Source organism: Cibotium barometz, chromosome 12, assembly GCF_041138505.1.
Source record: "Cibotium barometz isolate CiBa-2024 chromosome 12, ASM4113850v1, whole genome shotgun sequence".
In the NCBI taxonomy this organism is placed as follows: Eukaryota; Viridiplantae; Streptophyta; class Polypodiopsida; order Cyatheales; family Cibotiaceae; genus Cibotium; species Cibotium barometz.
The window spans coordinates 11,662,386-11,689,378 of record NC_141057.1 but is presented as its reverse complement, the minus strand read 5'-3'; the positions used below and the strand labels follow the sequence as shown (position 1 = coordinate 11,689,378).

At 39.6% G+C, this 26,993-nt stretch overlaps 1 protein-coding gene and 1 long non-coding RNA gene across 3 annotated transcripts; both read right to left on the bottom strand.

The window, feature by feature from the left end:
• Nucleotides 1–4,872: 4,872 nt before the first annotated feature.
• Nucleotides 4,873–8,629, bottom strand: LOC147633058 (cholesterol 22-monohydroxylase CYP90B52-like). Of its 2 annotated transcripts, XM_086805785.1 has the most exons (10): nt 8,610–8,629; nt 7,970–8,107; nt 7,536–7,863; nt 7,159–7,311; nt 6,514–6,750; nt 6,201–6,290; nt 5,993–6,071; nt 5,733–5,839; nt 5,356–5,474; nt 4,873–5,239 (listed from the first exon to the last, which is right to left on the bottom strand). In XM_086805785.1, the coding sequence occupies exons 2-10, from the start codon at nt 8,059–8,061 to the stop codon at nt 5,143–5,145; spliced, it is 1,302 nt and encodes a 433-aa protein (XP_086661911.1). In that variant the 5' UTR covers nt 8,062–8,107; nt 8,610–8,629; the 3' UTR covers nt 4,873–5,142. The 2 variants fall into 2 exon arrangements, with proteins under 2 accessions (XP_086661911.1, XP_086661910.1); XM_086805784.1 differs by lacking the exon at nt 8,610–8,629 and having other exon boundaries at nt 7,970–8,356.
• A 12,707-nt stretch (nt 8,630–21,336) lies between these two features.
• On the bottom strand, nt 21,337–22,507 carry LOC147633057 (uncharacterized). The gene is made up of 3 exons (XR_015267043.1): nt 22,376–22,507; nt 21,546–21,629; nt 21,337–21,453 (listed from the first exon to the last, which is right to left on the bottom strand). It is a non-coding gene; the product is annotated as an uncharacterized LOC147633057 (long non-coding RNA).
• Between the last annotated feature and the right edge of the window lie 4,486 nt (nt 22,508–26,993).

Here is a 26,993-nt window from a genome sequence, read left to right as displayed (position 1 = left end):
ACGAGGCTACACTTGCATATTTGAACTCCAAGATTTGAACTCCAAGGTAGAGTGAAGATCGATCTCTCTCTCTCTCTCTCTCTCTCTCTCTCTATTTATATATATATATATATATATTGTTTGGGATGGTTGTTAAATGTCGTAAATTTTTTAAGAGAAACACAAACCATCCTCATCTTGTTCTGATGGTAAAGAAACAATCTGGTGGTAAAGCAACTATAGCACTAGCAAGCATTCATCAACATATAATAGTGCTGTGGACCTCTCTAATCGTTTTCATTCATTAGTATATGTGTTCCCAAAGTTGAAGAAAAACCTAGTGAGATTCTTCCTCTTGTAGTATTCAACAATCCTCCTCTTCTTTTAGCTTAGGTAGCTTAGGTGTTAAAGGGATCATGAAACCTGTATAAGTAGCAAGCAATATTCAACATCATCATGCAACCTTCTCTCTCGTTCGACCAACCTTGCAGTTAGCTCTACACCTTCTTGCTCGGCACACAGTGAATTGGAGGACGGCACGGTAAGGTGCAACTCCTTGCTCTTGAACAGTTAGCTGTCTTTATGACTCCTCAAAACGGTTTTACAGGGGAAGAAGGGGCGAAGCTAGCCCTGGGCACCTGCTATGGTTGGAGAGGGACTACTTGCTTCCCATGCTGAAGTTAGATCCCTCCCCTGTTCGTGGGAGCTTCCATTCGGATTTCGATGCCTTCATACCTGCTCTGGTGGCGCCCAAGATAGGGTGTTGGCAGCCTCTCCCCGTGGCTAGAAACCTTCATCTTCCTTGATCGGCTAGCTCTTCAGTTCTTCCTCCTTGCGGGTGGCGCTCCAGGTCGACTTTTACAGAAAGGTACTTCTACCTTGTTGGGATTCGGCAGCATGCCTCTTTTTGATTCCTCTTAACTTCCTTGCAGGAAGATGTACCGCAGTCCTACTCAGCACGGCCCACTTGCTCTGGTGAACCTTCGCTCGAAGTTGGACAGGTCCGTGACCGACAGGGGGATAGAGGGCTTTTTACCTTTATTTTTTCAGGACTATCCTGACTGACATCCTTGCAGAAGACTCCAACAAACCGTCAGTGGTGATCGAAGGCCCCTCTACTGCCTGCCAGGTCACTTTGCCTTAGCTTCACTTTCAGCTTCTCTGAATTGGAACCTGATTCATGCCTGCAAGTCGATCCACTTCTGCACTTGATGGGCATTGAGAGGGGATTGCTTACTGTTGCATGTAGATTGTTTCTATTAGTGATCTGTCCTTAGATAGGATTAGAATAATCTTATCTCTGGTTTTTTCTAGTTTTTCCATGGTGTAATCTGAGGCTTTCTTTTTGAGCTTGGTCATTAATCTCTTCTCCAAACTGAAGAGGGTTGGGTTTGTTTGGACCAATACCTGCTGCATGATGTTATTAAACACATAGAGAGGAGGGCCCTTGATTTTGGGGTTGTCAAAAGTAGCTGCTAGCCTCTGTAGCCAAGCATGCCAAAGATATTCACATCTAATTACATTCCAGAGAGTTGTTGAGCATCCTATGTTTTCTCCTAACATCATATTCTTCCAGTTGACATCTTTGCCCCATCTCAGAATATCTGTATGAAGCTCTTTGAAGGTGTTGGAAATATGCTTGCAATGGAAGAAGATGTGTAAGTCGTCCTCAGGAAAGCCGCATCTTGCACATTGATCTGTGGAGATGTGGAGCTTTGCAGCCTTGCTCTGTGTCCAAATGGCTCTGTAGGCTACCAGCCAGGCAAAGCATACTTTCTTGGGCTCCATGTGTGAGCTCCACAGCTCCTTGAGACTGTTGTACCATTTTTTCCTATCCCAGTTGATATTCCATCTACGATTGAGAGTGACATGAATAGGGGGGGCTTTTTCGAGATTAGGGATGGGGAGGAGGGGTTTGTTCTCTATCCATTGAAAGGCTAAGATGTTGAAGGATGAGGGTCTGCTGATTTTCCATATATCCTATTGGTTCCATTGAACTGCTCTGCTTTGAATTAGGTCTAACTCTGGAGTTCTACTATCGAACTTGGCTACAAGTTCTGCTCTTGTTAGCCAGGTACATTGGTGGGGATTGAAAATATCTGCCCAGGTTGCTAGACCTTTTTTGTGGAGATTTAGGGCAATCTTCCTTTCCTCTGGTTCCAGGGGGGTCAGAGGGAGAATAGACCACCAGCAAGAATCCGTGGGCTAAGATGCCTTCTGTTTTGTTGTCCTTGGGAATGATGGAGAGAAGACTGTTAATTCTGAACCAGGCTTTCCAAACGGATGTTACTAGTTGGCTCCCTCTAGCCTCAGTTTGTTTATAGGGGTACTTTCCACACAATCATTATCTTCTTCCGTATCACCTGGTTCTGGGACAGTGGCTAAAACTGAATATCGGTTGGGCTTTGAAAGGGGGTGAGGGGGTTTGGGTCTGGAAAAGGGTTTCCTTCTCTGCTGACTTGTACAAATTCTGTTTCTTTAGGCTACCATTAGGGGGAGGAGGGCAAGAAATCGGGAGGGCTTGACTCGAGTTAGGGGGGAGGTTTTTTTCAGCAACTTGGGGAAGGATGAGCTGCGGGTTTTTGATGGGGCAGTTTCTGATGAGGTGCCCTTGTTTCCCGCAGTGGAAACAGGAGTTGGGAAGGTGCTTGTAGAGGACTGCCTGAGTGTGAGAGAATTCACCACACCCTATTGCTATCTCATCTGGGAGAGGGAGGGACAAATCAAGCTCTACTAGGACTTGAGGGTGCCATGCAGGGTTGTAGTCCGAGAAAGCTTTGGTACCTAGGACTTGACCTAGGGGAGCTAAGATGGTTTTTATCCAAGGGGTTAGGTGGATGGGGAGATTAGGGAGCTCTACCCATACAGGATATGCTGATGATTTGGGGCCATCAAGATTGAAGTCCTTTGTCCATCTCATGAAGCAGAAGGGGAGATGTCTATACATCCATTGTCCTGAGCTTATAACCTTCATTGCCATGCTAGGATCTTTGAATAGAAAAAGGTAATATCCTTTGGCCAGGGCTTGAGTTAGGGTGACCTCTATTCCAAGAGGTGACCAGCTATCCCGTATCCATGCTCTCATTGCTTCCTTGGATGGTCTCGGCCCAAAGAGCAGTCCAACCAGGCATCTTTCAGAATAGTCTTCTACTTTGCTTCTGACCTGTTCTATTGGAAGACTTACGTGTACAATGGTGGTAGAGTTATTACCTGGGGGGAGTTATTGACTGCCTCTTTCTGTTGGTCTGTTGTTGCTGCTGTCTGCTGTCGGTTCTTTTGCTAACAAGAGGGAGGGCTCTTTGAGTTGTCCTTTGTTCTTCATATTTAGAAGTTGTTCTTTGGCTTCTTTTAGTTCCTGAACCAGTCTGGAGTTTTCATCCATTACTGCGTCTATGATGGCTTCTCCACTCCAAGGTTTTTCTGAAATGGGATTCCAGGGGTTTGAGTGAGGGACTTGATGAGAGGTTGAGGATGAAGCTACAGTAATGTGACTGCTGAGCATTTGGTTTACTTTTGCAGGTGATGCTGCTGAAATCTGTGGTCTGATAAGGGACGGGCTCCTCCACTCAGTGCCCATGCACTTGGGAGGGCATCCGCCCATGGAGAAGGAAAGCCTACGCTGCAGGTTTGAAAGGCGGGAAACTGGGGCAGAAGAAGCGCAGAAGCTCTCAAAAAACTCTTCTCCGTATCTTCTATTGAAACCCTAAACCGCTCCTTGGCCTTTCTCCGTATCTTCTATTGAAACCCTAAACCGCAGATTGGAGTAGCCGCATTTGACCACCAGAGCTGCTTGGACGACGAGACCGATAGCCAATAGGTTGTAACGCATGTGCCGACACGTGTAGTCACATGCGTCTACACGCGTAGGCCATGCGCTCTTGCCACATGTCCAATGCATGATGGACACGTGGCCCATGTATCTTGGATTCTCCTTCTTTCATAAATATATCTGCCTGTTTTTGAAAAAAAAATATTCAACATCATGATGCATGAAACCTGCATTGATGATGATAGGGATCTCTGTACTCTTTTAGTTTCATTATTATTTTGGCTGAACTTGTTTCGCGGTGGAAAAACCAAACAGATTCTTATTCTTCCAGCTTTAAAGATTAATTCGTTAATGTAACGGAACTATGGAATTACAAGCACGCGTTCAACGTCATTAAGCATGGATTAATGCTCTGATCTTTTCCAATGCTTTTAGTATTAAAGATTCTGTTTTGATAATAACCATACAATTACAAGTAGCAAGCCTTCATACACTTCGAAAAGCACGTGATTACATGAAAGTTTATGATACAAAGCCGTCTCTAGCATATGAAGCAAGACACACGAATCACGATAATATAAGATTAATTTGCATCGATAGCTGCCATTTTTTATAGCATGTGTGTCTCGACTCTCGAGATTCTACGAGTTGAAAGGTACATGGAAAATTAATTTAATGCTGACCTTACCCAATCGAGGCAGTTTGATGTTGTGTTGAGATTTTAATACAAGTGTGTCACTGTGTAGCAGATTAGCAGCATCTAATTGTGGAAATAAATGATGTAGTTATGAAACAAGTCAATGTTAAACTGATTTCTGTGTGCACCGTGCAGTCAGCTGGAAGAACCGGAGGCCGCACATCGAAACTCAGCCCATGGATGGTGGGTGGTGAGAGAATCCAACGGCTGCTAGTAATATTGTTTATCATTACAGAGGCCACGGTGAGAGTTTATTCAGCAATATATATTAATAATTTGTTTTTGGGGGCTTGCAGAGCTGCTGTGTGATGGCTATTGGCTAAGGTAATTTCTAATATATTGTGGAAAATGCCACACAATTATAGATTATATTGCAAAAAAAGAGGAAAAAGAGAATATTCTAAAGTTATTTTGGCAATCATTGAATGCTGTACTACCTTATAACTACACTGAAATGAAAATTATCTGTAAGATCATCATCTCAAAAAATACTTAGAAGTTTACAACAATCCCACATTCTTGCAAAAGCTAGGCTTCACGGCTTAGAATAAAAATACAAATGTGCTGTAACTGCTACCTTAGTACTGGAAAAGCCCAGCTTTTCATACAAATCCAAATTACCATTAAAACAATTTCCCCCAGCTAAAACCTAGAATTTAGAAGCCGATCATTACATATAAGAGAGCAATGCCTGGATTTAACGCAGCTTCTTCACCTCGATTGGCAATCCCTTCGGAAAATCCACGAATGGGAAGGCCATAGCATCAACGTGTGGCCCTGCGGCCAATGTCCAACTGTACGCAAACACAAAAAATCTCGTTGGTATCCAAAACTCAATGTGAAATCACTGAAATGATCAGATAATCAGGATTATATGGGTTTAATGTAGTAGTGTAGCCGGAATCCTTACTCGAAATGCAATACAAGATGGTGTAGAAACAACGCAATCTCCAACTTGGCAAGCTCGATTCCTGCACACAACCTTATACCTCCTCCAAAGGGTGTAAAATATACATGATTTTGTGCTGTCTGCAATTGAAATACCAGACTTTACTACAACTAGCAATATACGATAATGTTAAAAATATACGATTGCTAATCATTGATTAAATAACGCTGTGTTTATTTCATTTCATAATGCCAGTACTTAGTTTACGTCTAATTATGAAGCAAAGCACTTAATTGAATCCTTTTTTTCTTGGGAATCAAATAATGGTGCCTAGCTTTCTTTTTGAGTTACTAGTAAAATTATGGCTTAATACAGCGCCGTATCAATGAGCAACCTACTTGCCATCTTTCTGGATGAAATCTTAGTGGATCTTCGTAGAAAGCCTTGTCCAAGTGAGGGGCAGCAAATATGGGAAGGACTTTCCAGCCTTTTGGAATGGTGTATCCTGGCATGACAAAATATATTCAACATATTTCTAACATTGGTTATTTGGATGTGAGAAAACGCTGAATTTATTAATGACCGGGGTTTGTTGCTTCTAAACATACATTAAAAAGCTTTAAAGTAATGGAAACTCAAGTATCAGCCTACTAATTACCTCCAAAAGTGACATCCTCGGTGGCCTCTCTGTGAACGAACCTCACTACATTTCCAAGCCTAAGCGTTTCTTTTATCACCTGATTAAAGAAACAAAATTTTGGTAACAAATGATTACTGATCATGGACATAATTAGCTTCTAGAGGATACAAGTACCTAGATGCTTGCATGATTGAAACAAGCATAACAGACTTGAGTAGATACTTACACACTGAGTGAAGTCCATTGCCTTGTAATCCTCCAAAGACACAATCTCGTCCTCTGGATTCTTCATGGATCTTAGTCTTTGGTGCTCATCCTATAGCACACATTAAATGTTTAATTCTAATCTGAAATTACACCGATTTAGAATTCATATCAATGTAACCCAATGATCACAATCAGATATGGTTAATTAGATTAGAAGAAGAATTCTAAAAGTACTTTTTCAAAACAAAAGAAGAAGAAGAAGAAGAAGAAGAATTAGAGAAAGCAATTAATTTTATGTAGCAAAGAATGAGGTAAATTGATCAATGACTCACTCTGAGCTTTCGCAATACGATTGGAGAGGCAGCTAGAAATCCTATGGCTAGGGTAAGCGCGACAGAAGATGTCTCATGACCAGCAAAGAGCATGTTCATGATGAGGTCCAACACTTGATCACCCTCTAGAGTACCATCTTCCATGATGAACTGCAGAAAGTCATCATACTTCACATCGGGATTTTTCTTCCTTCTCACCATGATGTCCTTGATCTTCTGCATAATCTTGTCTTTTGACTGAAATAGAAAAAATTGTTTTGAATCAGAGTATGAATTTGATTAATAAACCTAATCAAAGCACAGATAATTAAGGTACGGTACATCAACTCAAACGTCTAGAGGCTCAGACAGATCAATTCATAGTTCTTTCATATATAAACCATTGTATGCTAAGTCAATGGCGGGCTGGGCTAATAACATGTAATTGGCAAGACGATTTGTTTAATCTCAAGTTATTACTCGATATTCTTATGGATCTATTGGAAGAGTCGTGACCATGTAAGTACCGGGAAGGCGGATTGATCTAAAATCAGATTAACGACCATAATCAGATTGAAGTTGATATACTCCTTCAAATTGTGAGAAAATGAAGCTCTAATTCGATGATCAGAGTGAGAGTTCAAAGATTTAGTAACACATATTTACCCTTAATGCCGCATGGTAAGATGTGCCGGGCAGGTTGATAGGAAGTGCAATGAGCCCTTTCATGAAGCTCTGATACTCTCGCAAGAAGAAGAGACTGTTGGGCTCTTCAGGGCTCATGCTCAGCATTTGTTGAATCATCAAGTTGAAGGTAAACTAAAAGACAATCAAAGCAATAATATTTATTAGTGGAATAATTAGTCAATCATAATCTAGGAAACGTGTCCCATATAATGCTGCGCACACGAATACACCCTAGAACTGCCAATCATGGCTAAGGGACGTTAGTTAAAGCTATCTATAAGGGCAGTATTAACGTGCTAATCTTTGATTGTGAAGTTGCGTGTGAGTGACGGAATCACAAGGTGACATGTAGAGACCTGTTTGGCGTGTTGGGCGGCGGGAAGGATACCGTGCATCGGCCAGGACTGCAGTGTGGAAAGGACGAGAGAGTGGACGTTGCGGAGGAAGAGATGGTGGTGGAGCTTGTCGGGGCGTATGAAGGCGGAAGCGAGGGCGCGCATGCGCTTATGGGCATCGCCCACAAGCACGATCATGGACCATTTGCCCAGTATCCTGCACACCGAGCTCGGATAGCTTGTCGCAAACAGCTTGCCTTCATTCTGCAGGATATATCTGTTGAGAGCCGCGTCCGTGGACACCACGGTTGGATGCCCAAACAAGTGGCTCTTAAACACGCTTCCAAACCTGAGATTAGCGCAACAGATTAGCAACACCGGCATCATCAATATCGATCAATAGTATTAGGACAGGATTAGCTCAATTATTGTATTGCTGTTTCTTGTCGCAGTACCTCGCTCTGTGGCTCTCCATGAATCTTCCTATCGATGTCGCCCTGTGTGGCTCTAGAAACTCTGTCGTCTCCCCCACGAATGGCCACCCCATCGAGCCAGGCGGAAGCTTGCTAACGCCATCATTGATGCCTTTCACTCTACATGTTGAACCCCAACAACACCGCATTAACTCAACGCTAACCCATATTAATGCACACATCAGGATTACAGAGGTGGGCGCAAATACACACAGCACGAACATCCTATCAAAAGAACCGATCGATCGCTCGGCTTTTTCTTTCTCTAGATCCAGATTAAACGGGTGACAACAACATTAATTATATCATTATCTGATCCAATAAAGTTGCAATAGTAGGCAGCTAGCACAGTATTAATTTTAGCTTGATTTATAGATTAACTCCTACAAAACATTAATTAGCAACGAATCGACAATGCGTAATGCCATCCTTACATAATAAAAAGAATAACATGAAATGCTATTCGTGACCGATGCAATATCGCAGGCTTCATTTTTTACGGCCGCCAAGCCCCTTTTTGCGTGTTTTGGCCGCCAAACACAACCAAAATTTTCTATGGGCCGTCAAAAAAATTGAGAAAAAAACACGTTTGTGGGCATGCAGTCAACAGTCGAAAATCAACCTTGGTGGGAGCTGTAAAACAGCACGGGAAGTGACGGGATTGGGCTGCTTCTTGTTGATTTACGTGCATGTGCGGCGTTGAAATTAGGATCGTTAGCGTAGATTCCTGGACAACTAATTAACGTTACGATCACATTGTCCGCAAAACCATGCACCTTCGCGTTGTTAAGCGGTACCCAAAATCAACCATTACTACTAATCAACATCTGGATTCCTACAATGTTTTGCAACACATGCACGTCACTCTGCGCGTGCACGTAACTCAGCTTGCAAATCAGCAAAGCTATAAATGGAGCTGGCCTTCTATTATGTAACTTAATGGAGCTGGCCTTCTACTCAGTGTTCGAAAAAAATGATTTTCCCAAACAGTAAAAAACCTTCATCTAAAAATTGTGAAATTATTTATAAAGAAAATTTTCAAGTTTTGAAGGTTTTTGTTCTACAACCCCTCAAAATCTGCAGGTTTTTATACCCTTAAGTTTCAAATTTGAAGGTAGTTTTAAAAATCTGCAGGTGCAAATTACACTATACTCGGGTTCTTTTCGAACACTGCTTCTACTATGTAACTTTCTGGCTCGAATTTGGAGGCTGAATAGTGTTCTATTTGAATTCTGAAGCTTTCGAAAATTTGGTTCCAGTACAATCGAAATTGGGAGAGTCATTTTTTTTCCTTTGGATCCAACTTTGTTCTTACTTCTTTAGGAACATGCACATATGCAATACACCCAAACACTTTCAAGCGAGACACATCCAGTCTTATGTCTATAAACTTCTATTCATGCATTATACCATGAACAATTGTAGTGACCTGTATGTAAACTATCTCTTGATTCCCTACTTTCTCAAGAGATCGCCACGAAGTTATTGGAGAAATACTCTACCCCACCATCTGATCTCAAGCATTTTATTTACATGTCTTTTTTCTTCTCGACCAAGACTTTAAATCTCTAAAAGTGGGCAAACATCTCACTTTTCTCCTTCGTGAAGTAAACACACACTTTCTTGGTGTGGTCATCAATGAATGTAACATAATACCTACAACTTGCAATTGTTGCAGTCTGGTCAGTCCGCATACATTTGAATGTATAACATCTAATGGCCTTACACTGACGTACTTTTTATGTGAGAAAGAATGTTTTAGCCTACTTACCAAGCTGGCATGCTTCACATACTTTATGCATACCATCAACCTTAAATTTTGTAAACCTGTAACAATATTTTGGGTCTGCATAGACTTCAGTTGGCTGTATATTCACATGACCGATGCACTTGTGTCATATGTCAATATCTGCAATGGCACCTGTTCCATGCACAAACATGGCTACCTTTACCTTAGGCATGTTCATATCCAAAGTAACATCCTGCTATTTTTATCACCCTTTGCAACCAAGCGACACTGATTTTTAAAGTCTTCCACAAAACAACCTTGAGGATTACACCTCACTTGCAGACCCTTCTCAACTATCTATCCAACAAAAATAATGTTCTTTGTAATATTTGAAACATGAAGTACGTCTGCCAAGTACTTAATTTTGTCCTCCTGCATAGACAATGGCACTTTACCAACATGTGCAATAGAATGCGTAGTATCATCACTTGTTTCTACATAACCTGATTTTTTCATTTTCTATATGTCTCTAAATCCTTCATCAACATGGCTACCTTTACCTCATGCATGTTCACATCCAAAGTAAACATCCTGCCATTTCTATCACCCTTTGCAACCAAGTGACACTGATTTTTGAAGTCTTCCACAAAACATTTTAAACCTCACTTGCAGACCCTTCTCATCCATCTATCTAACAAAAACAATGTTCTTTGTAATATTTAAAGCATGAAGTACATCTGTCAAGTACTTAATTTTGTCATCCTGCATAGACAATGGCGCTTCACCAACATGTACAATAGGATGCGCTGTTTCTACATAACCTGTTTTTTTTATTTTCTACATGTCTCTAAATCCTTCATCATGACTAGTCATGTGGTTAGAGGCGCCACAATCCACATACCATATATCTTGAGATCTTAACAGATCTCTATTCTGGGGATGAGCATGTACTGAATCATAAAAAATTGCTCACCTCTAATCACCACCCTGTTTACTAGATGACACAGAGTTACCTTGCTGAAACTTTTCACTTTTAATATCATTCTGGTTTTTATAGCAATCCTTTACCATGTGCCATGGTTTGCCATAATAATAGCACTCTATGCTATTTGCACTCTCATTTCATTTTTCAACCGTCTCAGTCTCTTTGGCTTCCCTGTCTCTAGACTGGTCTCTTCTACCTGTTGGTGTGAATTATTGGACTCTGTTGTTGTCTAGAATTCTAGTGTTCTTGTTAGCCACCACCACCTTGGACTCGACCATGACCTCTACCTCTGCCTCAACCTAAATTACAGTAGAAGGCATGCTCTGTTGTGTTCTTGCTTTATGAAGAACAATCCTCGCCTAGAGACTTTTCTTCTATGATCAGCATAGACACCAAGTCCCAAAAGTTGGGAAGATTTTCTCTAACTACAATGGAAGTCTTAAATGACTTGTACTCTTTGTCAAGCCTATTCAAACTGACTCTCACCAAATCATCATCTTCCACCAATACATTGATAGACCTAAGGGATTTAACAATGTCCTTGATCTTTAAAGCATACTCATTAGACATGCTTTTCTTTTTCATAGTATGTAGCTCTTATTTTAGATGTAGTTTCCTTGCATTTATATTGGTTTAGAACATCTACACCAAGTTCTACCATGCAACTATTGGAGTATTGTTGGCATCATGTATGTGTCCTATCATTGTGTCTGTGACATTGATTGAAAGCCAATACGTGACTTTCCTTGCACCGTGATTCTAATCCTTGAATGTCTTTATATCTGTTGGAGTGGCATTCTCTTCAGAAAACTCTAGAGGCTTCTCATTGTCTCCTTCGACATAGTCCCAAAATCCTTTACCCATCAGGAAATTGGTCATTCTAAACTTCCAAGCATGGAAGTTATTCTTATCGAGCTTCTCACTAACAATCTGATTGAGTCCGTTAGACATATTAGCCTGCAACAACAAAAACCTGCAAAAACAGACGATTTCTCTATGCAACAGTGTAACACGACAATATGTTTTATAACTGTTGTGTCAGATCTGACCAGAGTACATGTACATAACCCAATATATATGCTGATGGAAGCTTCATGCAATGATCCACCAAGATAATGGTCTAAATGATTGCCTAGATCAAAGAGAACTCCATGAAGATCATCATCAAATATCAATGTCTCATAGTCATAGAAATCACAATAGCATCTGCAATGATCATGAGTTGAAGTAAAGTGACCACCAAATGTACTAGGGTCCAATGAAAACTTAATCACCCCACCAATAATAATCATAAGTTTAAGCAAGGCCTATCTCATATAACCAAGAACCATTTATCCCAAACGACATGTGATGGGTCATGTCAACATCCACAAAAGGCCAAATCAAGGAAAGACTTAGTAGTTATATTTAGCCCAAGGGCTATTTTAGAGGGGTCTTTGATATTCTTGGTATATTTCACTAGAAATATTTTTATGGAAAAATCATCTAAATTTTTCTAGTTTTTAGTAGGTTCTAGAGATAAATTTGTCAAAAGTACACTAGATACTACCATATGAGATAGAAAATTTAAAAGATTCACCCAAGTTTCTAAATTTTTAGGTTTATAAACATTTTCTAACCTATCTATACTTGTACTATTTTACTGTTGTCTTATTTTTTATCCTATGCCAAATGAAGATGCCTTATAGGCGGGATCATACATAATCATGAGTGAACTAATGCCCTCATCATATACATCATCCCTTAAATAATCCAAGTCATGGTCCACTATATCAATGTCTCCTATGAGCATGCATAATCATCACATTCATAGTATAGTATTCACAAGTATTTTTAGATGTGAATCCCAATACATGTTCCTTATCACATAGAAGCACATAGGCATAATCCATAGCGTATAACTGCTCAAAATGTGCATCCAAAGTGCTATCATCATCCACATCAAGCATGAATTCCCCATTAGGGCCAAAAATGAAAAAAAAAGGGCCACATGAGGATTGGATTCAATTTCCTAATCAAAGTGATTTAACTAAAATACTAGAGACAAAACGCTCTATTTTTTCACCTATATTTAGGGGTAGTGTCTTTAATAAGCTAGTCATTTCACCTATCTATTCTTGGCAATTGTCTTACCTACTTTAGTACACTTTTTAAATGTTTTTAAAATAAGCTTATTTAAAATTTTAAATTCATAACATACTTCTCTCTTCCATAGACATAGCACGAGTTTTTCTCTCTCCCTTCTTATTGTTTTTTCTCGCTCCGTGGTAAAAGCAGTTTTATGTACATCCTCAGGTACCAAATGCACTTAATGATACGCACTCTTGAGATCAATTTGGCTAAAGCATGTCGATCCATCTAACTTGTTAAGGATATCTTCTATGCGTGGAAACAAAAATAGATTCTTGATGGTGAGCTTATTTAAAGCTCTATAATCCACATACATACAAAAAGATCTATCCTTGTTTTGAACCAAGCCCCCATCTCTTGCTTTCTCTTTGAATCTATATCATTTTAATACCAATTTTTCAAGATTTCGAAAAATAATTTCTAGAAATTTCCTAAATTTTCTTAAGAATCCCATCGTTCATGAAATTTCCGATTTCGCCCGACAATTCTCTCCTCTCCCCCTCTCCTCTCCTTCTCCATTAGGGAAAAAGGGAGCTCATTTTGGGGCCCTGTAATAAATTCACTATTTTTCGATTTATTTCTCTCCTAAAAGATCTCAAAAATAATAAAATATGGAAACGTGGCTCAGAACTGTCAGTAAGGACCACTGAACTGTCAGTTCAGAAAAGAATAAGATAATCTTTTGTCTAACTAACACGATTTTGCATTAAATATCTCCTTAATTTTTTTTGTTTCTCGAAGATTTCGCATCTCTTTTGACGACGTGTGCAGGCCTCTCATAAAGAATCCATCACTGAACTTAATGATTGTATGGATACCGCCACACTTCCACAATTCATGTTACAAAAAGACTATGAGATTGACAAGCCAACTTTGCAACCTCAGAAGCACAAAAAATGGCCGATACTAGTGAGTTACAATCTCAGAAGAAGCGATTATACCATCTTCACATCGACTTAGAAGAACAATATGCTCCAGCACAAAAAAGACGAAAGGATACGGTGCTAAATGCTCAACAACGAAAAAATATGAGAAGAGAAGGGCTCCAACATATTGACTTATAGTGTGATGGAAGTATACATCCAAAATGTCTAGTAAAAAACTCCACACCTCCATTTGTCAATCCAACCACACTACTGAGGTTTGCGGGCGATGGACAAAATGGACTTCTTGGTTATATTTTAGCACAGTCTGCATTTGCAGAAACATATAAAACAATGTACCTACAAGAAAAGGGAGCCAGGATTCAAGAGATAGCTATTCGTGCAAAATTGGAGCAGCAGTTGCAGAATGAAATTGAGGAGCATTCAAAGAGTAAAAAAGAGTTGACAAGATCAAGAAGGAAGAGAACCGTGCTTGGAGACAGACAACGAAGCAGGAAGATTAAAAACATTGCAAATTTGAAGGCTGGGACTGATGGATGCAAGCGAAGAATTCAGGAAGCAAGGTTAGTTTGTAATTTTTTATTTTTTATACTCAAAAATGCTCTCAAATGACTATATCTATTTTGTCCATTAACACAAAACAGGATTGGAAGTGTTGAATAATATAGGCATATTGTGTTGTTACTATAGGAAACTATTGGAGCCTGCAAAAGAAAATATGGATCCCAACCTTCTTCCAGTTAAACAAATGAAAGGATTGCTTTCTTGTGGTGTAGCAAAAGGTTTGATTGAAGAAAAAAAATACAAAACAATCAAACGCAATGTTGTAGAGGACTTTATATCCAATAATCAAGTTGATGGTACTACAATCCAAGAGGCTTTTGATGTTAGTGGAGTTAGCAGGAAGGGATATAGTTCGATTTTCCATGCGATATCCTCAACTTTGAGAGATCAAAGGATTAAACGAGTTTTACTGCCAAATCCACCAACAGTGTGGAAGATAAGAGGTCATTTGAATGAAAGTATAGATGAGTTTATTGGACCATATATCCATATTGAAGAAATATTTTATGGTGCTAAAGGAACCACTGTGTATGACCCTTGGAACAATATATTTGTAGATCTACAACAACTTCAAAGAAGAATGGTCGAGTTTTATGGAATAACATTTGAAGAGTGCAAAGGCATTTTGAAATTTGTTATCAAACTGGATGAGTGTGAGGTTGTAAAGGAAAAGAAATTGGAAAGGATTACGATCACATTGATGAATGGAGCACTTGATACATCATTGAATGAAGCGAGTTCGAAGTATTTTAGTGTGCAGTCGGAGAAACACATATGGTGGTTGGGCTCATTCCAGGTATGATCATTTTTTATTTCGTACTTGATTTTAGTCAATGTTTTCAAATCTTTTATAGTAAGACTTTTGTTTTGTATATTCACAGGTAAAGATAGAAGACCATGAAACACTAGATTGGGTGTTTCACCACACGAAAATACCAAGAATAATTAAAAGACAAGTGCAAGGAGAGAATCTCCATGTTGTAGGAAAAGGTGATTTTCAAGTAGAGTGGCACATGGCGGGGGATCTTAAAACACTTAAATGTATGTATAACGTTCGTAAAGGAGGTAACTCAAAGTCTCCTTATCTTTACTGCAAAGAATCAGCTCAAGTAATGGATTCCAAATGGTGGAAGAGAGCACCTAATAGAGATAAAGTTGACCCTGACTTCAAGGCCATTCTTGACATTCCACTATGTAATGTTCACATATGCACATTGCATGCTCTATGTCGAATTATTGAGAAATTGGTATTTTTGTATATTGGATTTGCTTGGAAACTCCGTCCCGAAAGAAATAGAAAGGATGCTCTTCATGCATTGGAAAAAGTGTTATCCGATATAGGTCTGCATGGAGGTGATGTTCATATCACAAAGGATTTTAAAAAGTCTACCAATGGCAAGGAGGTACTAATCAAGCCCTCTATTGGTGGTGTTAAGGCAAGAAGATTCTTGTCTCGACCCAAACACAGTAGTAAGCAAGTAAGGCAAGGTAGAACAGTTTCAAGGATTAGTTATGGATTGTGGAAGCAAGTCCATAATGCCGTGAAAGATCATGAGGCAGATGGGGAAGCACGAAATGTGAAGGCAGAGGTGTGGAGGTCTTTTGATCAACTCTTCATGTTCTGTGACAATGTAACATGGACAAAGAGTGATTACAAGAACTTTGAAGAGGCAATTAAACATTTTGGGAAGTCAATGAAAGACGCATGGACAGCCTGCAATATAACTCACTACATGGTAAAGTGATGTCTTCTTCTTTTACTTAAGTGTGATCCTCTTTTCTTTTATAACTTACTATGCAGTCTTATGTCTTTGTGATGTCTTCTTCTTTTACTTAAGTGTGATCCTCTTTTCTTTTATAACTTACTAGGCAATTAAACATTTTGGGAAGTCAATGAAAGATGCATGGACAGTCTGCAATATAACTCACTACATGGTAAAGTGATGTCTTCTTCTTTTACTTAAGTGTGATCCTCTTTTCTTTTATAACTTACCATGCATTCTTATGTCTTTGTGAAAACAGCATATCATCTACAACCACCTTCCCTATTTTGTCAAAAAGTATGGATGCCCAGCAATTTGGTCTACCCAAGGCATGGAGAAGTCTCACTACATGGCACGTAATGCATTTTTCAGACACACACAACACTATGGAGGGAGTCAAAAGGCAAATAGTCTGAAGGAAGTCTTCCAATGGTTTTACCGAGGCATTCTACAAAGGCTGCATGCTAAAAGAAAAGTTGCTAGTTCCAAAGTCAAGCTTGCTTTTATTCTAGCCCAAAAGCAAAGACGAAGACAAACTTTGGACAATTCAATGGCAGCAGAGAGACATAGACAATGGAGGGATTCGAAGATATTTAGAAACCATAAATGGACAAGTAAACATGAATAGCAGTTTGTAACTTATTGGTGTTATGTCCACATGTTTTCAAACTCAATCAATAGATTTTTATTCTGTGGAACAAGTGACTCTTGGTGTTATGCCTATATGTTTTGAGACTCCATCAAAAGTATTTCTTTTGTGAAACATGTGATCTATATTAACAAGCATCAATACATCCATATATTAACACAAAAAATTCAATCAATACTACTTAATTATTCTAGACACACTATTGATCCTTACCAATAAAGTACTGAGTGTCAAACGCTTTTAGAAGCTACTGAGTGTGGGAAGAGTACTGAAGTGTCGTACGGTGATGGGACAAATGCAAAAGGGTACTGATCGTCCGTACGGACAAGGAACTGATAAGGATCAAAGACTTTGTACAAATCAGTTCAACTTCAACATAATGTTTGTGCTATATTTGATGACTAAATCCTATTACTCCCAAGGCCTGCGAGTCGGAACTCTCTTTTTGAACTTAATTGGACTCTTTTTCTTCCTTATTGGCTTGATGTCGACTTTCTGTTTATCAATGCTTGCCTCTGTTGCTTGTCTGAGAGGAGTATCCTTGTCTTCAGCTATCTCCACGTGTTCTTCTTCTTGGATTGTGTGGCCTAATGCAATCATGGGTGGCTCTCGAAACCTTATGAGCTTGTGTTTTCCATAGCCCTCTAGACATTTGGGCTCCTTAACACCACATGCTAATGCATAAGAAGTGTAAGACAAAAAGTAAGAGGCCCTAGAGGCCTGCTTATTCACATAATCCCCAAATATATCTATGGCGGACAACCTCTCTATTAAAATGATCTTTTCCTTTTGCCATGGAAGATCATGTCCACCTAAAACCCTAGACAAACATTTAAAGAAGTAAACAATGGCTTCTCCATTGTTGCTCAACTGCCTATGGTAAATCAAGATCTTAGCACTGCCTAGATCATGAATATATAATGAGCTAGGCTTGACATTTTGCCAAACCCAGCCGGCCTGCTTCCACTTGTTCTCTAGAGGAATGTGTCATCCTCAATTTGTAGCTGCCATGTATCAAAAGATTGGAGTGAGACAATAATACATAACTACAAAACATTTAAACACAAGATAAAGTATTTGATTTGAAGTAATAATATCATACCTTCTCATTTTCATCAACAACAAGAAGTTCATCTTTCCAAAGATTTATTCCTCTCCCCTCCAGTCTAGCCTCTTCTTTAAGTTTTTCCTTATGAAGCGCTGAGAGATTCATAGCTTCCTGGGTGAGCTGGAAGGCAGCTTCATCTGGCTCTTGGAAATTTTCAGCCTCTTTGAAACAAATAGTAAGCCTGGCCTCTGCAGGATCAAAAGTTGTTTCCAAAGCTAGCAGTGAATGGTCATCCTCTATGCCAACCTCCTTGTCAAGCCTTGAAGCCTAGGCAATAAGGGAAATGGCATAGTCCTCCCTCAAATTGAACATACACTCTATATCATGGAGGAAAACATAATCTTTACCACCAATCAAGACACCTGGAAGCATGGGCACTGCATAGTTGCTGCTCTGAACATCAAAATCTTCAACTGGCTGTGCTGCCCTAAGAGTTTCAGTCCTCAGTTGAAATAGGGCAAGAGCAGCCACTTGCAGCCCCTCATCCTCGAGGTTGATATCTTCTTCCTGCTCTGCCATATCTGTTGCCACAAGAATATCCTCTTTTACCTCCGCTTCAGATATATCTTCTTCTTCAGCCTCCTGCCCTTGCTCTTCTAGAGATTGCTGTTGGAAGACAACATAAGGAATGCCATGTTTTCCTCAAGCACTCTACACTTTCTGGTGTGCAAGTTACAGCTGAATTTATATTCCTCAGGTAGGCTGTCAAACCTTCTATTCACATGGTACCTCAGCCTGTCAATGGAGACAATATGATTTAAATGCACAAAAACCTTTTCACCTTCCACAATCCTTCCTGCCTCTGTCAGTTGTTTGAAGGTATCCCAATGGTCTGAAACAAAATCTCTGTGATGCTCCAAAATAGAGCTCATAGTGAACTCCCTGTTGAAAATACTGTGGTATATGTGGAAGTTCCTCTGAGCCTTGCACTTGTGAAGAAAGTCAAATAGGAGAAAATATGGAGATTTGTCCTCTTCTGGTTCCCTTTGTTTTGAAAGGGAAGACTCACCTTTCTGCTCTAGTCTCTTGCTTTTGCCTGAACAAAAATTTATATAACATGAATTCTATATGCTGACATATGCAATCAGATAATGTATAGGACATCACCAAACAACTCTCTTCATTATGCTACCTCAAGAATTTACAGTAAAACGCGAGGAGGGCTTTAGAAATCTCAAACAGCCCAAATTGCATTTTGTTGCAAATTTGAAAATGCTTCTTCATCCACCCCTTTCATTGTGATTTTGTAACTTTCTAGGCTATTCAAGGCTGCATACTTCTTGCATAAACTCAATACATATTGTTTATAGTTGAAAAGACAAAGAATTAACTATAGGGATGCAATAGCATGTTGTTTCAAGTATTTGCAGAAAAACGCGATGATGAGCTGTTAGAAATTTTAAATTATCATAATCGCGTTTTGTTACAAATTGTTCAATTTTGCTTTATCCAATTTTTCATTACCTTCTTTTATCATTCCATGTTCTCCATGGTTGTAATCTTTTTCCATTGCTTTGTATGCACCTTTTCAGAGTGATGGCAAGACCCAAGGCAACTGCAAGGAGGCCTGGCAAGGGGCCAGGGCTTGGAGCAGCTGATATCAAGGAATCTAGTGTGCCTCCCCAAAGGGAAGAGTTGCACATGGTGGCAGGAAGGGGAAGCCAATGATCATGCTGCAGCGAAAGTCCAAGAGGTTAAAACATTCTACAGGTGTGCTAAAGGAGATCAGGAAACAACAAAAAGCTATAGGTTTTGCAATCCCCAAGGCACCTTTTCAGAGGCTAGTGAGAGAAATTTGTGATAGCTGGCACCTTGGTTTCAGGTGGAACAGGACTGCCATTCTTTCCTTACAGGAAATGGCAGAGGATTACTTGGAGAAGTACTTTGAAGATGCAATGCTTGTAGCCCATGCTCACAGGGTAACTCTGATGGCCAAGGACTTCAACACATTGTCTAGAGTGAGGTGGAGGTATGACAAGCTGGTCCATCCTATGGAATAGCAGGACATAAAAATGAGAGACATATTATTAATTCCACCTACAAGGAAATTGAAGGCAGACAAGGTGAAGGTTGTTGAAGTGACCCACTCAAAGAGCACCAGAGGGAAAGCTGCTATATGAGGAGTCACTGAAGCAGCAAATAGAAGAATCCAAATCTGCCTATAGATGTGGAGACTGTACAGATGGAGCTACAGATACAGAGAAGGTTGCAGGAGCTGGGCCCTAACATAGTTGTCCATATTGAAGATGATTTTTCAGAGAATAATTTTGACTTAACAAAAGCATGCTTAGCAGCATTGGCTCATAAGAATGAGTATTGCTCAGATACTATCATTCTTGCAATGCTCTAGTAAGTGTCTTTTATTTTACATTTGTTTGCAAAACAATCCTTATTGTACCTCCTCCCTTACACCTTACCTTAATTATTGTTTTGTCCAATGTAAGCTGGCTGAACCATGCTGTACAGCATACAGTTTATATTATTGATCTTGCAATTTCCTTCAAGTAAAGAGATCCAAAGGAAACTCCCATGGATATTTCCAATTGGTTCAGACACTGTGATTTTGATCATGTTGATATTTTGCTACTTCCATACCATAACAAGTATGTGGGTGGCTGCTTCTTTTGGGATTTTTCTTCAAGATTGAGTACTCTTGTAGCTTTTGATTTCTTAATGCTTTTTTCCTTATGCAGTGACCACTGGAGCTTTGCTTCTATTGACATCCAGCAGAAGCAATGCTTTTTATTCAACTCTCTTAGAAACACACACAGAGAGGTGAAATTGTAAGTGGTTTGTGTGCTATTTTTAACTTTAAACTTCATTATTTGGATTTAATGCACACTAACTGAATTATATGTATTGCAGTTGTATTAGAAGACTTCTAGATGCATTGGATCAGTGTCCTCCTAATGTCAATCTTTTGGATTCAATAGAGCCAATAGATTTAGAGGTAGAAAGTTGTTCCCTCTACTGATGTCTATTTCATGCTATGCCTTTGAACTTATTGAATAATTTTATTTTGTTCAGACATTAACAGTTTCTAACATATCTTTCCAACTATCCAGACACCACAACAAGATGATTCAAGTAGCTGTGGTGGCTGGAGAGTGCTGATTAGTGCCAAATATATACTTTCAAGCTATTTTGAGATAGGACAGCCAGAGCTTGTAAGAAAAAATAATTTTCATTTAGCTTCAAAAAATTTGATATTGGTACAAAGTGTTCTAAATCATCATATCTCATTGCAGATGAGAGAAGATAGCTTCAGCTCGAACTATGTGTATAGTTTCAGAGCTGATATAATTTGGAAGTTTTTGAAGTATGCCTCCCCCAAACCTATTGTACCAGCTACTGTCGAGTTGGGTGAGAGCTCTAAAGTCCGAGAAGGTGTCATACACCTTGATGACACAGATGATGCAGATGTGGTGCCACAGGAACAAGGACCTAGTGCTGATGAGGAGAAGCCACAAGAACAAGGACCTGCTTCTGCTGCTGATGTTATTGAGGAGATGATGGAGCAGCAACAAACAGTGGAGGAGACAATGGAGTAGCACCAAGAGACTGTACACGACAGGATGGAGCAGCAGAAAATAGATTCTCCAAATAAAGATGATACGGTGAGCTTGGACCATGTAGAGCAGCCTCTAGATCAGCCTGTAGATAAATAGAAAATTGTTGTCAAGAATATGTTCTACATATATAATTAAACACTTCTATACAAAATTTTACATTATTGAATATAATACCTTTGTTTATGGAGTCTGTGTTATCTCAATTTTCAAATTTTCAATGTCTTTGCATTTTATTGAACTCTCTCTTCTTTTGAGCACCTGCAAAAAGCCAATATGAAACAATAGGGTAAAGTAAACTAATAGTAGTGCTTAATGAGACTAGGATAAGTCACATGGTATACCTTCTTATTGTTGTAGATAAATAAAAAGTCCTTTGAAATAGAACCTTCTGTCTCAAATAGAATGTCATTGCGCAATTGAGCTAGGGAGCAACATTGTCTTAATGAGATATTGACTAGCACATCACCATTCTCAACAACATCAATATCAAGAAGTTTATTTCCTGCACCAAAAGAATCTTCATCTTGATCCATTGGGACTAGTTTTGTACCTAGCATTCGACTGCGCTTATAATAAAAAGAAAAAATGAAATTTTGTGATGCAACCATGTACTTCAGTTGCGTAGAAGGTTGGACAACCTCACAAAACACTAAACTACATGTCTTCTTATCCCAACCTTTATCCAAAAATTGTGGCATGCATGCCAGACTTGTTGCTTTAACTGTGAACATTGTTTTTGAAACCTTCACTGGAAAGGTATTAAACAAGTCTACAAAAACTATGAGAGGCATGCATAAAGAAATTTTTATCATCCTTGTGGCAATATTGGGCCTCAGAGCTTTCTGTACTTCTTTGAAAAGCTTGGCTCTATATGCCTCTGTAACACTAAAATGTGGGAGAGGCCAATCCACTGAATTCCATGCCGGAAGGTCTTGTTTTCTTAACACACCATGTGTGTTTGCATTGTCCAGCAACTGATAAAAAATGATCAGTAAAAAATATACCGGATTGAGCTAGCTCTGTTGCACATCGACCTTGGTATTGTTGTTCTCCTATCGATCCATGCAAAACATCTATAAATCCTAGAATACAATCGATGTTTTGCCACGTCTCATACGATGAAGGGTATAAATCTGAAATAAAATAACACAAGAATATCAATAAGCAAAGAAAGAAAGCTTTGTCTTAAAAATCCATACACCTCATAAAGAACAAAACCACAATAGAAAAATATACAATTAGGCATGTGTTGCGGAAGATCATTTGGATAGTCTCGCAAGACAAGTTCTTTATGCATGTACACATGCTGAATCAAAACTTCTTTCACCGATATCTTCCCTCTGGTGATTTTAAAATCTCGTACTCTTCCCTTCCATGATGCCAAGAAAATGTTTTTTGTCTGGGGTCTCTTTCTTTTACTAGGTTGCATGAGCACCCATGCTCCTTTCAAAACAGTAAACCTTTCCCAAGTTCCTTCCGTTTTGACTGTACTTGAATTCTCTACCGAAGAAATAGAAGAAGCAGGTCGACGGGGTAAGGATGTGTGGTATAATTCTGCCTTCATAGCATTATCATCCACAGAGCGTCTTCCACAAGAATGACCATAGTTTTTATTCACCATGGAGACCTTGTGAATCTGTAACCACAGCAAAGTAATGTAAACAAGATAACAAAGTGAAGTTTCAAGAAAGAGAAAGTGGACAGACAGATAGTTGACAAGAAACATCTTACTCTAAGCCAAACAGGATCAAGGGAGCAGTTTTGGAAAAGAAGAGGTTGCTGCACAATGAGGCAGTGGTGTAGAATGGTAGACCTTTCGAAGGAAAGGCAGCACAACATTTCAAAGTTCAAAGAAAGGTGGAAGCGGGAAGGCCCTTGTCAGAGAAAATTTCAGACTAGATTCTATCTTCATGTCCAAAGATCTTGTGAGAATAAAAAACCAATCTCCACATTAATGTAGCATGCTTGTACCTACATAAAATATTGTTTCTTTTATCTATTTTCTCTTATTTTTGTGAATTTCCAACGTTACGTTGGCCCTCTGTTCATTGGTTGAGAGCTTATTTTTCCAAACCATAAAAGGCCCCAAAATGAGCTCCCTTTTTCCCTAATGCCATTCAACTCACTTTCCTCCCCCTCCTTCTCTGTTAACAGAGGGGAGAATTAATCTTTAATTAAAAATTTACTTAATCATAATTAAATATTAATTATGATTAATGTTTAATTAAAAAATTCTTTTTAAAAAAGGAGTTTGAATGGGAGGAAAATAGATGAGAAAAATCAGATTTGAGAGGCAGAGAGGGTCCCACGCACACGGGAGAGCATGTCATGCATCAACATGCTATCCCCTACTACATTTCAGCAAAAAATTGGCAAAAATTTGATCGCATACCCACGAAAAAACCCCCAAAAATGTATAAAAATACATTTTTAACCATAATTTATGCTCAAAAATTTTCTAAAAACTCAGGAAAAAATTCCTAAAAATTTAGGAAATCCATTCTACCAAAAATATCCATAATAAAATATGTGGTATTTTCGTAAAAATTTCCATTAATGCTTATTTTAAACCATAAAAATAAGAGAAAAAATAGCATTAAACTCACAAAATTCCCTTGCAACGTCAATTTGTCCATTGAATAGTAGTAACGTGCGTTCCAATCGCCATATCGATGATCCACGTGCAAATCATCAACACAAATCAACAAAATAACATTTTTATTGGTAAATATTAAAATTTACTTCAAAAATTACAATAAAAAAGAAAAATCAACAACACTTAACTAGAGATTGCTCTGATACCACTGTTAAAACCCTAAGATCTCTCTAGATAATTGTTATGCATAAACATGCATAAATCAGGCATAAACTTATCCACCCGACCAATGCACACATGAAATATAATGAAATACATCATACCTTTGCCTTGATGTCCCATACCATCAAAAGGTATAACTCCAATCTAATAGCATGTAGCTATAGTGTGAAATGGTAGGTGAGTAGATATGATCCTTTACATAAGAGACCATAGCCTAAGCCTCCAAGCCTACTTTGAGTGTGCCCCATGTCCCTATTATATAGGAGGGCCCTCAAGTGACTCTTGACTCTCCATTTTCCATGTGTGACCCTTGGATGCCTGACCCTAACCTTAACCCTTAAGGTTAGTCCTAACCCATGCTCCACTTGTAACATACCCATCTTCACTAATAAAGAAATCTCCATGTAATAGATGAATTTATGAGTTTTTATGGTATAAAAATCAATGATTTTATTAAATGAGCCATTTCTAATTATAATCTTCAAATTTTGAGTCCAAATTTGGAATCTGCATGTAATTTTACCCTAATGTAAGATTTTACAGCATCCAAAACGGACATCGGATCAAGCTTATACGTAAATTTTGGTTATTTTTAATTAAAAAGCGACGACATTAAACCTTCATAAATGCACGACCGGGCGTCCGATTGACAAACGGTCTGTACCCCAATGACCAGCAGAACATCCGAGACAAAAAAAAAATCGCTCCCTAGGGCGGTCCGACACGCAAATCGAGGCCGACGTCCCAAATTTGGGGACCCTATCCCAAAATTTGGACCGTACACACTTACCAGGGTGCCCGCACGATGATCGCATGAGAACCAAAGGACGGTCCCCCACTATGTGGTCCACACGCACCGCTACGTGGACACCCATGCTGCCCCTGACTAGATAAGGTACATGCGTACCACTCCTTCCCCTGTTAACCGACACCGTACCTTTTTCCCTGAGCCTTGCAGGCCACTAATCTACAACCTTTACTGGTACACCGTCCTTTCGTCCTTGCTTTGCACAGTGCCCATACCCATACCCCACAATTATATAAACCCCCGGGGTGCTCCATGGGCAGCAAACATTTCTGCGTAGCCTATGCTCTGCCGTGCTGCCGTCCATACCGCCATCTATCCCTGTGCAGTGTACTTGAATAGCCACCCCTCTTCACACCCCCTCATTTGCCACTTTTCAGATAAGGTAATTTTCCTCTATCCCCCTCTTGTTAGAGGCCAGTGTCCTTAACTCTTCTCTCCCCCCTCCCCCTCAACCCCCCCAGTGTGAAGAGACTTACAGCAGTGCTTCTCCCCTTCAGCAAAACGTTTTTGTGTTAAGGACATCTCACAATTCCCCCCCTCCCCCTATTTGTGTGGACTTTAGCAAGAGGTTTTAGCCTTAGAGAGGGTTCATGCGCTGTGGTCTTTTGCTCATACGGTGAGCAAACTATCTCAGAATTGAGATCTGACTGGAGCGTTTCGACCGCGACAACGAGCCCTACAAGACGACGTCCAAGATGGCCCCATCCTGAAAACGTCAGAATATTACCTCGGGAGGAGCACCCAACAATGAGATTAGAGAAGATACTCCCAATGCGGCCCCAACCCTCCCGTTTTACAAGCTCCTCAAGGAAATGGTGGCCAGGCTAGCTTGGTTATCTTTTAAAGAAGAGTTTTTTTTTAATATTAGTGTTAATAAATGTGTATCTTTTCCTTTTAAAATAATGACATAAAATTGTATGAAGCCAATTGAGTGATGTTATATTCAATGAATTGTATTGAAATTGTTATCTTTAAAGAGTGCAAGTTTTTCCTGGCTTCGATGCTAACTCCGTTCTGTGCTTGTGTAGCCGGACGGTGTCGTTAGTAGGCAAAGCCTAAGAATGGCCCAAGGTATCACTCATACCATTGGGAGAATAAGGTTCGTCGATTGAGGTGAGAGATTATGATGCTATCTAGTTCTGAGGGCCCAAGCTAGAGCGGTGAATAAGCCCACCCTAGTGTGCAGACATCCCTCTGAGGGGCGGGAGAATCGAGCGATGGAGCCTGAGAGGGCGACAGGCCGATGATGAGGTGTATATTCTTGCCAGCTTGAGTCCTCGCTAGCAAGCCGACGATGAGGTGTATGGTCCTGTAGGGTTTTGCCCAGCATGTAGAGGCTGGAAGGCCCAATTCTAGATCATCGGATAAAGGAAAAGAATAAGAGAGCCGATTTGGCTTGTATGAAATTGATTCATGTATAATTTTTTTAATAAATCTTGTCTTTGGCATTATTGTATTGTGAAAAAAGGCTGTTTTAACAAACCTTGTGAAAAGGGCCTTAACTAAGGAACATGTTTATTTATGTCAAACAGTGTGGTAGGATTAATTAGAAATCAAATTGACGCTTGAGTAGGGTGGAAATGGGAGGATGGAATGCCCCAATGGCACCATCCTACGGACGAGTGGACCTGATTAGTCGGGTAGCTTTCCAAAAAATTAAGTGAAAGCGCTACACTAGATAAATAGGTTCTTGGGTAACTCTATTCTAGAAGACTAGGCCAATGGCTGTGCCTTGCATGGATGAGGAAAAAAGCGTTGCCTCTAGAAATCAAGTTTAGTAGTTTTCCAATTTATGATCCTATGGGTGATTTGATTTTTAGAAGATCACGCTCCCCCCGCGGGATAGGACTAGGTCTTACCTATGAATCGTATCCTTGAATCTCTACATGGTCAAGGTGTCGATGAATAGGAAATTTTCTCCAAGTTAAGACCTAGTGGACTATCTTAAGTTTTTCCCCTATTTTGGAAGGGGGGAACCTTAGAATTGGTATCATAG